Raw genomic sequence first — 16,125 nt, forward strand, 5'->3', positions numbered from 1 at the left:
ACCAGTGATCTTTGTTATAGAGAGCTCAAGACATTTGGGATATACACCCACTGCGGGATGAAGTTCAGCATATAAATGCAGTATATAAAAGCATGTTTTATGCGAGAATAATCTTAATCTTCCCTGTCGTCGTCACTTTAAACCAAAATCAGCTTCAACAGAACAGACAGGCTAGTGTACGTGGCGTTCTTCAAGGGAGCTATAGACAAGATTGGTAATGTATTTAGACACGCGTCTATAAAATAATTTGAGACCCACACAAGAAACTAAGCTTACGATCTAAACAAGACCTACGATCTGTTAAATAAAGCATACATTTGCAGGATCCTGGTGGCCATAAACTGGCACGAGAACAAACAATTGCAAACACATACCAAAAGACTGGACTCAGTCGGTCACCGAGGGTGCCCACGGCCGCTATTTCTTGCGGACCTTTTTATACGGACGCCCCCAGAGATCCTGGTCAACTGTCTCTGGGAACGTCTGCATGCTCCGAGAATTTGGTTTTAAATTTGGAATGCGACGCATTCTGTCCCGGTACCAGTGCGCCTTCAACGGCACGTCCATATGGCTCGCGGGCATGGGTGTCCACGAACCCATCGCGACTGCCTCCACCAAGAGCTCCTTCTCCAGGGGCATCAATTCCCACTTGGCGAATTACGGGGGACAACGCGGGAACTTCTCCTCACCGAAAACTAAAGACTTTGTCAGTTCGTTCTCTGTGAAACAAAATTCTCGACCTAGACGAAATTCTCGACCGACAAATCACTACATAGTATAAAACAAAGTCGCTTTCTCTGTCCCTAAGTATGCTTAAATCTTTAAAACTACGCAACGGATTTTGATGCGGTTTTTTTTTATAGATAGAGTGATTGAAGAGGAAGGTTTATATGCATAATAACATCCATGAAATAATGGAGAAATATTGTTATTTTTGAGGTTTCTAATGTGATGTCGTAAATAATCTATACCTATATATATAAAAATGAATTGCTGTTCGTTAGTCTCGCTAAAACTCGAGAACGGCTGGACTGATTTGGCTAATTTTGGTCTTAAATTACTTGTGGAAGTCCAGGGAAGGTTTAAATATGAAAACGTTCGGAATTAAATAAAAATAACAATTTTGTTTTTTCTTTGAAGTGTCCCCCGTCGGGCGGATTCCTTTGGTTTGTTTTAAATTTATTTTATACAAAATTTTACGTCTATTATTTATCGGTTGAGGCACTACGAAGTCTGCCGGGTCAGCTAGTCAATAATAAAATTTCATGTTTCCGAAGCGAAGCGAGGGCGGGTCGCTAGTTACTAATAAAACAGGTATTCATGCTTCACTTAGTGAATGCATTATTTTTTTATTACTTAAGGCTTCTAGAATATTTCGCGTATGTTTCCAAAAAAGGTCTCTTAGACCCTGTGTACGTGACGTTGCCAATTTATTTTCCGAGTTTTAAGTAGTCAGCGTGAAACGTAACACTTCGTGATGTACGTTCTCTTTGCTTCTAATAAAAGTCTCATTTTCAAGGAGAAGGCGAAAATTAATTTTCATGACACGTAATATTGTATGTGAGTGCCTTTGAAACGTCTATAGCTTAATGGATAAAATGCATGGTAGCATACCGTGTAATGGGACAAATGAGATATGATATAGAGAGTATTTTTAGGACAAATAATGGATTCACTGTTATTTGATGACTTCAGGTTATGGCTGAGTACCTACTGTCGATACCGAAAGTGTACATGGAACATCGAGTTTCAATGGTAAAACTTCAAAGCGTTAAGACAGAGGATAGTGTTTTTTTTTTTTTTTTGGTCAGGAGGAAATCGCCGGACTTCCGCCCTCCACTGGGGATAGAGGGCGGAGCATGTCAGAGTCGAACTGACTAAAACCTCCTGTCGCTCAACAACCAACGTCCAAACCTCGCATGAGACAGAACTCATGAAGAGGCAAAGGGGGGAAAGTGAAGCGTTTAGTGCGGAGCACATCTCTCCCATCACCCTCCCCCTCGGGACGCCGGACCGGCGGTCGTCGGCGCCACGACCACCAACCCTCTCGGTCGGCAGGCTATCCGAAGCCCGCCTAGATGGCGCCGGTTAGAGTGAGCTATCCTACGGAATACCCCGCTGGACCAGAACCAGCGTGGGTCGAGGATAGCCGGCCTTCCATCACCCGGATGCTCTTGCGTAAAACGCGTGCAGAGCAGCTTGCACGTCGTCTTCTTAGGCCCCCCTCGCCGGTCCCCAGACCGACATGTGAGGGGGGACCCGAAACACTTAGAGGGCCAGGGCTTGGGCGAGATCCGCCTCCCTGGCCCCCGCTCGACGGCGGCGGGATTGTGCGTCTCTCACGCGCCCCGCCGCCTCCTTCTGCGAGATGGTGCACTCCCAGAAGTCGAGCATCGCCTTCCACGACTCGTCGTCGCCGAGCATCGATGCCATAACACTCGGCAACGACAAGTCGTTTCCTACTTTTGCGACGAGGACACGGCGCCATCCCTCCCATGCGGGGCAGGCGACGAGCGTATGCTCTGCCGTGTCCAAGTCGCAATCACAATGGTGGCACTCTGCCGTCGGCTCGGCTCTGATCCGGTGCAGGAACTCACCGAAGCAACCATGCCCAGTGAGCACCTGCGTGAGCCGGAAAGTGAGGCGTCCTCTGTCACGATTCACCCAATCCACAAGGACCGGGCGAATCGCCTCGACGGTCCTACGACCGGCCGAAGGATCAGCCAGCCGTCTGGACCATGACTCCAGCACGGACCGCCGAGATTGGGCCCTCCGCGCTCTGACCACACTGTGGCTGGGACGCGCCACGCCCCGGGCGCGAAGGTCAGCCCGCCACTGATAGTCAGCGGCGAGCGCCTCCGCTTCCAGAGCCCAAGGCGGCGTCCCAGCCAGTACACACGCCGCCTCAAAGGAGATGGTGAGAGGGTAGGGTAGACAGCTTACAACGGCTGCCCCACCCTTCAAGTCGAAACGCATTACCGCTTCACGGCAGAACGAGGCGGGGTGGTGGGACCTAACCCTGCGGATTCACAAGAGGTCACACGATGTTATTCCTTCACCGTGGAAGTTTTTTTTTTTTTTATTGCTTATATGGGTGGACGAGCTCACAGCACACCTGGTGTTAAGTGGTTACTGGAGCCCATAGACATCTACAACGTAAATGCGCCACCCACCTTGAGATATAAGTTCGAAGGTCTCAAGTATAGTTAATCGTGTACAATTGTCAAGTGCGTATTTCATCAGAAAAATTGGTACTCGCCTGTGGGATTCGAACACCCTTGCATCGCTAGATACGAATGCACCGCACGTCTTATTCTTTAGGCCACGATGATTTTAAAGATAAATATGTGTGCCCTATAATATGCATCAATCAGTCGTAGGCTCACAGATACCACACTGCCTTATTTTTATTTACTGCGTAGATTAGTCAACAGGTTCAACGTCCGCCTGGAGTACAGTGGTCACCGGAACTACCACCCTGCTTATGTCTGCCGTGAAGCAGTAATGCGTTTCCATTAACTCCAATAACCACTTAGCACCAAGTGGGCTGTTAGCTCGTCCAACCTTCTAATCAATAAAAAAAAAGTTGTAAGTTATCGGAAACGTCTCGAAAATCTTCCTTCAAACTCAAATTTACATCCTGCAATGTTGAGACATGTGATCGGAATTTTTTTTGCGAGAATCTCTGTGAATAAGCGCCCGTGAGTTTTGTTTCTGGAATGGTAATATAAGGCTCGTACTCCTGTCTTTTTGTTTAGGAGAATGTGCCTTTGATCTTACGTGATAAATTCTATCAAAGGATTAAATTATATTTCCATAATCCTGTATAATTTTATAGCGCTGAGATTAATATGAGCGTAACAGTGTATATTGAATTAGGATTCTTTTACGTCATTTGTTTTATTAATTTGGGATTATCCTTATAACGTAATTGGTTACAAAAAACATGCTACGCACGATGTAATATGGTCTGTTGAACGATATGTGACGTGTGTTTGTCGATGTTTCAATAAACCTTGTTAGGTGAGGCAGTGGACAAATCGTTTTCTAAGTCACTGAATATTCTACAAGGACTTAATTTGATCCTATTAAGACTGACTCGGTATCAGAAGAATGAATAGGACCCCTTTACCGCAGCTACCACAGTAAAAAGCTTATAATATCCTCATCTTTCACGGCTTTTACTGGTGGTAGGACATCTTGTGAGTTCGCACGGGTAGGTATCAACACCCTGCCTATTTCTGCCGTGAAGCAGTAATGTGTTTCTGATTGAAGGGTGGGGTAGCCGTTGTAACTATACTGAGACCTTAGAACTTATATTTCAAGGTGGGTGGCGCATTTACGTAATAGATGTCTATGGGCCTCACTTACACACAAACACTTAACACCAGGTGGACTGTGAGCTCGTTTACCCATCTAAGCAATCAATAAAAAAAAGGCTTGCCAGAGTAACTGAACTGGAGGGAATTTCGGAATAGAATTTTTAGTTCATATTTATTGTACTCCCAATACGCTTCCTCTAGATAATAGGTGACATATGAGCTCTATTAATTGTCTTCTATTGCGTAAAATTTTTGTATTTTTTTAGTTAGAATAAATTGAAAGTAGAATATTTTGTTCGCTGTGTCTGTTACAGTAGAACCTGTAAACTGACGACTATCGATTAAGTACGCATTCGAATCATCCGAAATTTATTCGTTTTCCATCCGAACGCACAGAGAAACAGCGCTTATAGCTTTTCAACTGTGAATTTACGAAAAAAAGCGCACCTCTTGTACGTAGGAAAAAATACGTGAAAACGTTCCGTAATTGAGTTTACATACAGTGTGCTAGATGAGTTGGCTATTAAATCAGAGGGCTTCGTACGGGATACGAAAGTGATTTTAAACGTTGTTATGTGATTATACCTTGTTTTTTTTTTATTTTTTTATTTTTTTTTATTGCCTTTGTAGGCAGACGGGCATACGGCCCACCTGATGGTGAGTGGTTACCGTCGCCCATGGACTTCAGCAATGCCAGGGGCAGAGCCAAGCCGCTGCCTACCGCTTAATACTCTCCACAAGCCTCGTTTGAAGAAGGACATGTCATAGCGCTCGGGAAACACCGCGGAGGGGAGCTCATTCCATAGCCGGATGGTACGTGGCAAAAAAGATCTCTGGAAACGCACTGTGGATGACCGCAGTGGCTCCAGGTAGTATGGATGAACTCTACTCCGGTGGCGGGCGGTGCGATGGTAAAAACGAGATGCTGGTATCATCTCGAACAATTCCTCAGAGCACTCCCCATGGAACATACGGTATAAAATACAGAGGGAACCGAAGTCCCTCCGCAAACCCAGAGGCTGTGTGATGGAGTTTATCATAAATACCTAGTGATACTGGTGGTAGGACCTCTTGTGAGTCCGCACGAGTAGGTACCACCGCCCCTCCTATTCCTGCCGTGAAACAGTAACGCGTTTCGGTTTGAAGAGTGGGGCAGCCGTTGTAACTATACTTGAGACCTTAGAACTTATATCTCAAGTTGGGAGGCGCATTTACGTTGTAGATGTCTATGGGCACCAGTAACCTCTTAACACCAGGTGGGCTGTGAGCTTGTCCACTCATATAAGCAATAAAAGTATAAATAAAAAAAGTGGTGTGCATAATTCATTATTCAATTCGTTTTCACCTGTGAAAGTTAGTATCTGCTACTGATGACATTATCATAATAACATATGTGGTCTTATCAAGTTAATCTGGTCGTTAAATCATTGACTTTCAGCTGAGCATTGCCTTAAATGAGAGGAGGAAGATATTTTTTTACTTTTAACACAAAGCTAAATTTAAAATGTAACATGACCATGTTATATGAACTCTCATTATGCATGTTCAGGTGAGATTTCTACTTTGAATTTTTTAAACGATCTTATAGCTGGCGTTATGTGATTACCGGAGGTCAAAGGCATCAATCAGAACGTCAATGCTACTATCGTCCTTGAGCCATGAGGTCGAAACCTCAATTATCTCCAAACTTCATGACGCTTCATAGCAGAAATAAGCAGGATGGTGGTACCTCCTTGTGCGAGCTTACAATAACCTGGTGAATATCAGTTAGCGATCGTAGTTAGCTGGTATTATACTTAGATAACGACGCTGCCCATTCTCCAGTAAATCCTAGAATCACCTTTTATGACACCCGCGGAAAGAAATAGGGTGTTTCTTTTCTAGACTGACACCAAGCAGCCAATAAAATTAAAACTTCCTAACGTGCTACCGTCTTTTTTTTTATTGCTTATATGGGTGGACGAGCTAACAGCCGACCTGGTGTGAAGTGGTTACAACGTGAATGCCACAAGAGGTCCTAACATCAGTAAATTTCAATTTTGAACTTAGAACCGGATTACAATGCAAAATAACGCAAGTTTTATACTTCATAATTTGTTTTCAAAACTTGATAGTGTTTTATTTAATTTTTTATTTCAATTTGAGGCAAACGACCAAGTCTTACATATTATCGTTTTAATAAGCAAAGCCATGAAGTGTATGTCACTGACTGACTGAAGTGAAGTCACTGCCCAATATAAGATAAATAATGAACATCATAATTGTATTTTATTAGTTGGCGTCTCACCTATAACTTCTCTTTCTAACATATTAATTAATATGTAGTTCATAGGAAGCGTGAAAGTAGCCCCGGTAATCAACAAATTAAAGAGCGGACGGTTAGCGTGGTATGGACATGTGATGCGTAGAGAGAAGACGCATGTGACTAGGAGATGTATGGAAATGATAGTGTAAGGTAGAGGGGGAAGAGGTCGACCGAAGAAGACATGGATGGAGTGTGTTAATGACGATATGAGAGAGAGAGTGAATGTTGAGATGACGACTGATAAAAGAGAATGGAAGAGAAAAATTAGCTGTGCCGACCCCACCTAGTGGGATAAGGTGGAGAAAAAGAAGAAAAGAAGATATCAATATGTAGTTCGCGACTATAACAGACCGGGTAGAAGTGAAAATCTTTATCTCTTAATTGGGGCTTTTTTTTTGTTAATGTCCTCTTTATTTCGTACTCTTTGCCTTTCATTCTATCTATTCGGTTCAAAAATAAATACCAATCTAAAATGTATTTCGGCAACTCATCGCGTTTCGTGGCCGAAAGTTCAAAAGCACGCGAGCAGAAGTGTGCTTTTCAAACATTAAACGAATATTCCGTGTGTATCGTCATAATTCATGAGTAAATTATTCAAGGGGCCGAGCATTTCCATGCTGGTTTCATTGGATTATATTCCTTCAGATGGACGTGGAAGGTGCAAAATAGATTCTTAGTTGAATTTTTAAATATAATCTCTTTTATGGTGGCTGTAAGGCTGTCAATGTTTTGTCACAGATCAAATCGGGCTGAGCTGTTAAAGTAATTATGAAACGACTGCTTCTCAAGTGATTGGTATCAGCTTCGAGATTGGACACGTACTTAAAAGATAATCAATTCCAGATTTCTTTACCAAGCGCAGCGATTTAGTTGGGGCTTATTGTAAGACAACACAGGTACCTTCACCAATTAAAACATTTAAAAAAGATGCAATTTTATACTTCTGAAGTCGAGATATTTACTGAATAGTGTTCGTTTCTTGTTCGTACCTATATCATGAGAATGTATGAGATCCTAACCTTACCATGATGCCCTAACAACTACTTTTTAATAGTGGTAGGACGTCTTGTGAGTCCGCACGGGTAGGTACCCTGCCTATTTCTGCCGTTAAGCAGTAATGCGTTTCGGTTTGAAGAAGGGTGGGGCAGCCGTTGTACTATAAAAACTGAGAAGGTCGGCGGCGGCATTCTTACATTGTAGATGTCTATATACTCCGGTAACCACTTAACACCAGGTTGGCCATGACCTTGTCCACCCATCTAAGCAATAAAATAAAATAAAAAACTACCACACTTAACGGACATTAAATTTCATTGCTTTACAACGCGTCTCCTCTATAATTTAGAACACTTTACTGGCACTTTCTTCTCATTCTTTGGAACAGTTCGTTTCAATCATGGTTTATCAACCGTAAACGAATGCTCAACTAATTATGTTATTGAGATTATCAAAACTACATTGCATTCAGCATGTCTCTTAGAAGGTCAATGATGTCTAGTGTCAATAAAGGCTAAATACGTCACAAATATAGTTCTGATTGGTAATGACAAGTATTAAACTCTTATCAGAGTAGTCAGTTAACATAATTTGAATAGACCAGTACATCTCAAAACACGAGGTTAAAGTCGTAATAGAATAAAAGCTCGTAAAAGCCATCCTACTCTGAACAGGTGACTATTTCTGTAATAAGCTCTAATATTGACTCGTGCTACCTCAAAACTTCTAATTTTCAAGGCTTAAAATTTCTTGCGAAGTTGTTAAATGGTTTTGTTAATTCATTGTGAAAGTCGTTTGAGCATACAAGTAGCTAAGTCTTTTGGATAACAATGTTCCAACCCCAGATCATAACCACACCGCGCGTGCCCCGCCCCCTAGGCTCGAAAACAACGCTAGAGGTTTGGCATTAAAAATAAAATTTATTATCACGGCATTATTGTATGTTTACGAGTAAGTCGGGCGTCTAACAACCACTTGCTGAAGGACAAGAAAATTAATTACAATAGTGGTCGACCGGTAGTCAATATTCGACTATAATTAATTGAAATTATAAGTTTATACACGATTATGATTCTATTATCAAAGACTATTATACTTCTATAATCACGGACTTCGCCAAGACTACATTTTAGACAAAAATATTTAATCTGTTCTCGATTTGACCACAGACTATAAACATTAAGAAAAGTTTCACAATAAACAAATAGTATACATGCGTGTGTGTGTCAAATACAAAGTAGTGTGTGTAATGTTTTTATTTATTGATTTAATGTATTTTTGATCCATAATTAAAAAAAAAATTAACATTCTGTACTCCTTCTCTATATTCTCACTATAAGTGTGGAAAATTTCATACTCCTCCGTCCGCGCAATTTTCGTAAAAAGGGATGCAAAGTTTTTGCTTCATGTATTAATATATAGATAGATAGATAGATAGATACCGACCTTAAACCTTACGCGGATGAAGTGTGTTAGTATCAATCAAGCATTCTCTCACTTCTCTGTTTTATAAAATTCATGACTTCTTCAGATACAGACTGGGTGATGGAATATGCTCACTCATTAGGCAAACTTATTAATTTTGCTTGTTCGATTTTTACATTACACAGCTTATTCTTTTTCGTCTTTTTTTTGTTATTTAATAAGCACGTGTTGGCTACATTTTTCTTAACAATAAGTGTTACCAGCGAAGTTCTGATTTGCGTTCGAAGTCAGTAACATTATCAATGAAATTTGGCATTCAGATCTAGATGTCTTTGTATGTGTCTCGTAAATATTTTTGCGTCAGCCATTAATTACTCTGAGAAAATCTTGGGGTAGAGCCGTTGTACAAAGAACTTTAAAAGTTTTTAACTGTGGAAACTTCTAAGAAGGCTTAAAACATTGAAATATATCGGAGACGAAAAATTAATACAAAATAAATTATAAATAAGGTTAATACCAAGATCTTGTACCAAGATCAAGATCAATACTAATACCAAGTTACTGATGGTAGGACCTCTTGTGAGTCCGCACGGGTAGCTACCACCACCCTGCCTATTTCTGCCGTGAATTCCTGCCGTGCTGAGACCTTAGAACTCAATGTCAAGGTGGGTGGCGGCATTTACGTTGTAGATGTCTATGGGCTTCGGTAACCACTTAACACCAGATGGACCGTGAGCTCGTCCACACACCTAAGCAAATAAAAATATATATATAAAAAAACATGTCTATTTATCTCCTTAAATGGAATGCTTCATTTTTGTTGGCAGCTGGAGACCAGGGCCTTCAATAGCAGTGGAGTAATCGTCACGAATGATTCATGCAACCCCGAGGAGTGTGTCATCACGGCGCGGCCTGAACGTGGAACCAGCAAGTTTACTTGTGAGGTCTCCAGTGAGGGGCCGCGTTTCGCCGTGGACAGACAATCGGCCAACATGACGGTGGCTGGTGAGTGCATAATATATTTGAAGCTTGATGAGAAAGTTTTAGGAACAAGGATGGGTAATTTGATTTTATGATGAAGTTGAAGAAATGAACTCTTGGGTCTTTTTTCCCCTTACCTTCGCTGGTAGCATTGAGAGGCTATATCAGCGTTACCCTATCGTGTAGGTGAGCTCTCAGGGCTCAAACCGGAGGTGTTGTTAACACTGGCCCTAACAAGAGCAGTGCTTCGCAGAATCTACCATCAGATTGGAAACGCGACCCACTGAGAAAATCCGGCGAGAAACTCAGTGGGCGTCTTGGCTCTGTTTGTGTTAAGTCGTTACTTTTCATACCCTAAAAAGAGTGCCAACCGTCTTGGAATGGTTATCTTATATTTAAAAAAAAATCTTTCTGATTTCCAAACCCTAATTCCATGCAGAAGCAAACAGAGCAGTTCGAATATGGTCACAATAGGCTCTTCCATAAATAAAAACACCCACACCACTACCCTAGATTTTCTAATTTCACTAAACACGCCGCACTAACAGTAAAGATCTCCCTTCACTTCAATATTATCTTTCGCAGTTCTACCAGAATATGATCCACTGATCACGGGTCTCCCAACCATGGTCCAGGCAGGAGAACAGGCTGTGGTCAACTGCACTTCTGATTACTCGCTACCAGCGGCCACAATAGATTGGTTTGTGGATTCAGAACCTCAAGAAGTTAGTAATAATTATATTTTATGAATCTTTTAAATTAAATTATCTCCTATCATTTGTTTATTTGTGCACTGGTCTAAGGCATCCACTTAGATGGAGCTCCTACCGAGACTTTTAACGTGTTCTCTTGAAAATAGTTTGAATCTTTAATATTTTAGCCACCTTCGTTAATTATTTATATTTTGGTTTTGGCTAATGTACTTAGTTGGACGAAATGGATAAATATTTTATTTCGTCTACGGAAGCCCATGAATATTAAATTAGGAATTCACTCTAAGATAAAGTGAAATACAACTATACGATTTGAATATCGGATAGCCCATCCTTTATTTCCATTCGAATACATAATTGCTTTGAGTCCGAAATCGGAAGGAGGGTGGTAGTGGAGGTCCTAGCTCTTGTAAACAAAATCTCAACCACAAGACCTTAGGATATGAATTCGGGGGGAAATAACTTGAGTGGTATACTGTAGGCGAATATTGAGAAAGACTTTACTTTTTGGTGGTAAAACCTCTTCTGAGTCCGCACGGGTAGGTACCCCGCCTATTTCTGCCGTGAAGCAGTAATGCGTTTCGGTTGGAAGGGTGGGGCAGCCGTTGTAACTTTACTGAGACCTTAGAACTTGTATCTCAAGGTGGGTGGCGCATTTACGTCGTAGATATCTATGGGCTCCGGTAACCACTCAACACCAGGTGGACTGTGAGCTCGTCCACCCATCTAAGCAATAAAAAAAAAACCGTAACTGAAAACAACTTACTGAACCTTGAATATCCTCATGAGTGAAATCATGCGATATTTTCGTCGTGTGAAACCTGCCCACTAGTATCGATCCCTTTTTGAACAAAATCATTCAAAGCAAGACAATCATATTTCTCAAAATTTACTAAGAGGATTTAAATGATTCAACAATGTTGTTAAATACTCTCTGAACAACTGAACTGCTTACAAGCGAATGATACGCTAATGTTCTCTAACTGAATAATGAAACTGTTGAAACTTATTATACCGCATTTATTATTCTATTATGATATTTTAACCAATAATTATTGCTCTAGCCTCGTAGTAAGCGCATTACCTCTAATGGCTTAGTTCGAAATAGAATATACTGTATTTTATATTTTTATATTTTAAATCATATTTTATTTGGAATAATTTAACGGTCACTTATTAAGTATATGTGAGAACCATCTTCAAAGCTAAAACGACGCGTTCTTCAATAACTATCTCGATACAAAGGGAAAACGATTTTTGTTTGCTAGGTTAAGCACAAATTCATATTTTATGAGCCCGCAAGCTAAAGTGAATCATTTGAGCCACGTCGGACTGTGGGGTATTGACCCCGCGCGTCACCTGATTCCTAATTATTATACATTGCGCGCTATGGTCAACAAAGTGCGATCATGATTACTTTGTTGGTGTCGAATACAAATCAACAGCATTACCAATCTTATTCATTTTCAATCATTTACTGGTTGGTGAATATTGTTAGGTACGCGCTGGGGTTCGGGATAAATAAAAATTCACAAAAGTACAACTTAAAACTGTATTCAACACTTGGAACACTTAAAATACTTCACAAACACTTTCGAATTCTCAATTAGTTTCTTTCGCTTCACTTCAGGTGATCCGTTCGCTGTTTCCGTTATCTGACAACAGATGGCGTTGTACTTCTCGAGAGTTCTAGATGCTACTAGATCCTTCGATATTCGTTCGACTATTCGGCGATAGATGGCGTTACTCTTACCGGCGTAACAATATGTTTGACCAACTTCGCTTTAAAATACCGTAATAAAGTTTTCTCGAGTAAGTTGATGTCAATAGATCATTAATTATGAGATGTGTAGCTTAGTATCGGGCTTATTTGATCCATGTATAGCTCTGACTTTTGGATGCCATCAAAAATACTTAAATCATTCTGAGATCAATACAAGAAAAGCCAAAGCCCAAAAGTCCATTCGACAGCTTCTAACAATAGTTATTCAAATGACCTCATACAATCTCAATTTAGTCGGACTAGTTTCACGAAAGGGCTCGAAGTCAGGCGACAAAAGAATTCACGTCGGTCCTTTGGCTGTTTCTTTTATTAGAAACCTCAAATGGGTGTGCGTATCGGGCTTCTAATGCTTCGTCATAACTAGGGCTGACTTCCTTGATATCTCACATACCTGATTGTCCGTAACTCGCGCTTGTTATAGCTACCAGCTGTTCTTGTACTGGTACGTATTACCTGAAGATTATTGTACAGTTTCCGGAATAAACATTTCGTCTTCGGTAAGCAGTAAAACTTTTGTAAACTCTAATGGAGCAATTTTTGTACTACAGAAGCTGAGACTTAGAACTTATGTCATATGACGGGTGGTGGCATTTACGTCGATGATGTCTACGGGTTCCGCTAACCACTTAACACCGGATTGGCCATGAGCTCGTCCAGCAATCTAAGAAAGAAAAAACGAAAGATTTTAGTTATATCGCTTTTATTAATCGAAAAATATACAAAATAACATAAGAATTACAAGCATTAAGGCATTCCATTCATAAAAATGCAATGTACATTTAATCAATGTAAATAAATCAAAATTTCAACACGCACGTGCGTCTCGGGCCATGCGTGATAGACGCTATAACGATTCCACTATATGTATACTGTGTAGCGAGCTATATTTGTGGTCACGATTCCTTTGAGCTGCACCGAACTAAAGTGCTGCTATACGCGTTCTTCTACGCCGGTAGATATTGCAAATTGACAATCTATTGGGCCACACTTGTCGCGGCAAAGCGATTTTCATCGAATCAGTAGTTTAACCGCAGCCTAACTTAGGAAATATGTTGGAGACTACAAAATCTATACTCCGTTCACTTGGCGTTGTGACCTTGTCTTGTACAAACTTGATAGCAGTACTTTAAGACAAGCATCTGTTTTGTCTCCCTGAAATATCTGGTGACCATAGACAATGGCTTTCACTGATCAGACTAGCTGTCTGCTCGTATCTTTGACCATTGTGCAATATAAATTGAAATGGACCAGCAGTATAAGAAAATAAGGTCGGAAATCCATTATTGTAACATTTCCAATTAATTAATTCTATGTTAGCCCGTCCATTAGTCCGATTCTCATGAAACTTGGTCAAGTAGTAGCTGGTACTCCATGGAGGGTTTTCAGATAATTGTTGGTACTCCGTGGACGGTTTCAGTCATGCTACCATCTACGTCCACAATGGCACGTGAGTCAACTTCTCAATGAATTTCATGCAATTAGCGACAGGCACAGCGGAGTGCCACCCTGTTTTAGTAGTATAATTTTCAACCAAGTTCAGAATGAGATTGAAATAAAAATAAAACCTTCAAAGCATGGATGACGAGATTCTTAACACCAAGGAAGAACCAAGAAAAGAATCGTTATAAAATTAATTTTACCAAAAATAGACCAGTCCTTCGGTTTTGTAATTGGTTTCGTTTGCATAACTATTGTTTGTAGGTCTTATTGTTGGCCCGCATGGATCGGTACCAGCTTTCTGTCTATTTTTGAAGCGAAACGATCATGCGCTTGAGTTAGGAGGTTGGAAAAACTGTTTTAAAGTTCAATGAGGCTTCGATTCCAAATGTCAAGATGAGTGGCATTCACGTTGTGATTATTCCTTACCATCAGGTTCGTTCACGCGTCGCTTCCACTTCAGCCAAGGCTTAAGCCTCAATTACATTGAAAACAATAGGTGCGTATGCCTCGCGCTAATAAGAGGTAGACCGGTGATACAGATCTTCGCATAGGACATTACCTAAAACTCCTCTGCGGTCTTTTTTCAGACTTCAATTTATGGTTATAATGTACATACGAGTCCAAAAAACATAGTTATAGCACATATAATAATATGTAGCCTGCATTGGGTCCAGACAGCATAGATTCTATGAAAATAACTTTTGTATCACGAGCTTATATTAGAGTTTTAAAAATAAAATTTGTTTATGTATTCGGTTCATCAAAAAGCAAATTTTATTTATTCTGTTCTTACAACCCTATTTTAACATGTAGCCTTTTCTCGGACGAAATAAGAATAAGGCTTACTGTGATGGCTCCCTTTGCCGTTTCCCCGGGAAATGCCCTGTAGGGCTCCGTCGGCTGGTTGTCGTTTAGATTTATGTTATTAGTGTACGTTTTAAGGGCGAAATGAGGGAGTTTTAGGAATACAATTTTTTTATGTCTAGATCATGTTTTATAACTAAATATTCGAGAATTTTATTACAAAGGTCGAAGATATTAAACAATTCTATCTCTCATCAACCGAATGATTAATGTTCTATACTCTTCGTATATACTGTGTTACATATAATATTTTGTATTCAAGTTTAACAATATTTGCTATGTGTATGTGCATTACTATAATTTTCATGTTGTATTTGTTATTTTAGCTGTTCTACACACACTCATCACTTTTAATTATTATTCTCATAATCCTCTCGTAAGTCTGCTGGAAGAGATTTCTTAAAGAAATAAGCAGTGCCTTTGTACATAATTTTCCTATTACTCTGTACTATGTCTTCCTTTTTGTGTGTACATAAATAAATAAATTATTTTCTTATAACTGTATGTTTGATTACTTTATACTGTTACTTATGTCATCCTCATCATCATTTCGCTTAAAATCAGGGAGGCGATATTCATCTATTCATTTTACTTAACCAAAAAGAAGTTTTAACCTCACCTTCATTTTTTACAGCCACTTTCAAGACACAAAACATTTTACCTCCATTATTCATTACAATAAACTACATTTAAAAAAGGTCTCTAGAAAGCAAAAAATGAAATTACACTATTAAGCACTCAAAAGTCTCTCAAACACTTTTCACTGAAACATTAAATTATGGCGGTGACCTCGTAAAAAGCACATTACATCTAATGGCGTGACTCGGGATTTGAGATAAAATATACAATGCTTAATAACAAAAATATAACGTTAAATTTTATCAATTTTTTTATTGAATCGGTTAGATACAATGAGAATTGTTTTTATCTTTCGATTTGAACGTTGTATTCGCTCGCAACACTACGAATGGAAACTGCGATTTAGAAAATTTTATGTAGTCCTCACTGGTAGGTACCACCACCCTGCCTATTTCTGCCGTGAAGCAACAATGCGTTTCGATTTGAAAGGTGGGGCAGACGTTTTATGCATGGGACCTTAGAACTCATGTCTCGAGGTGGGTGGCGGTATTTACGTTGTAGATGTCTATAGGCTCCAGTAACCAATTAACACCAGGTGGGTCGTGAGCTCGTCCACCCTTCTAAGCAAAGAAAAAAAGTAAAAATAAGGTGAGCTGCAAGTTGGTTCACCAATTATTAACGTAATAAAAAAATGAAAGATGGGAAGGGTCCAATGTT

The 16,125-nt window shown here is 40.2% G+C and overlaps 1 protein-coding gene across 1 annotated transcript in view; it reads left to right on the top strand.

Moving 5' to 3' along the window:
• The window catches only part of LOC114248060 (uncharacterized), a 96,971-nt gene that overhangs the window by 55,864 nt on the left and 24,982 nt on the right, over window positions 1-16,125 (top strand). The window contains exons 3-4 of the mRNA XM_028181177.2: window positions 9,876-10,053; window positions 10,615-10,754. Of these exons, the coding sequence (XP_028036978.2) occupies window positions 9,876-10,053; window positions 10,615-10,754 (318 nt within the window). The remainder of the gene's footprint in view (window positions 1-9,875; window positions 10,054-10,614; window positions 10,755-16,125) is intronic.

This window comes from Bombyx mandarina, chromosome 17, assembly GCF_030267445.1.
Source record: "Bombyx mandarina strain Sakado chromosome 17, ASM3026744v2".
NCBI lineage: Eukaryota > Metazoa > Arthropoda > Insecta > Lepidoptera > Bombycidae > Bombyx > Bombyx mandarina.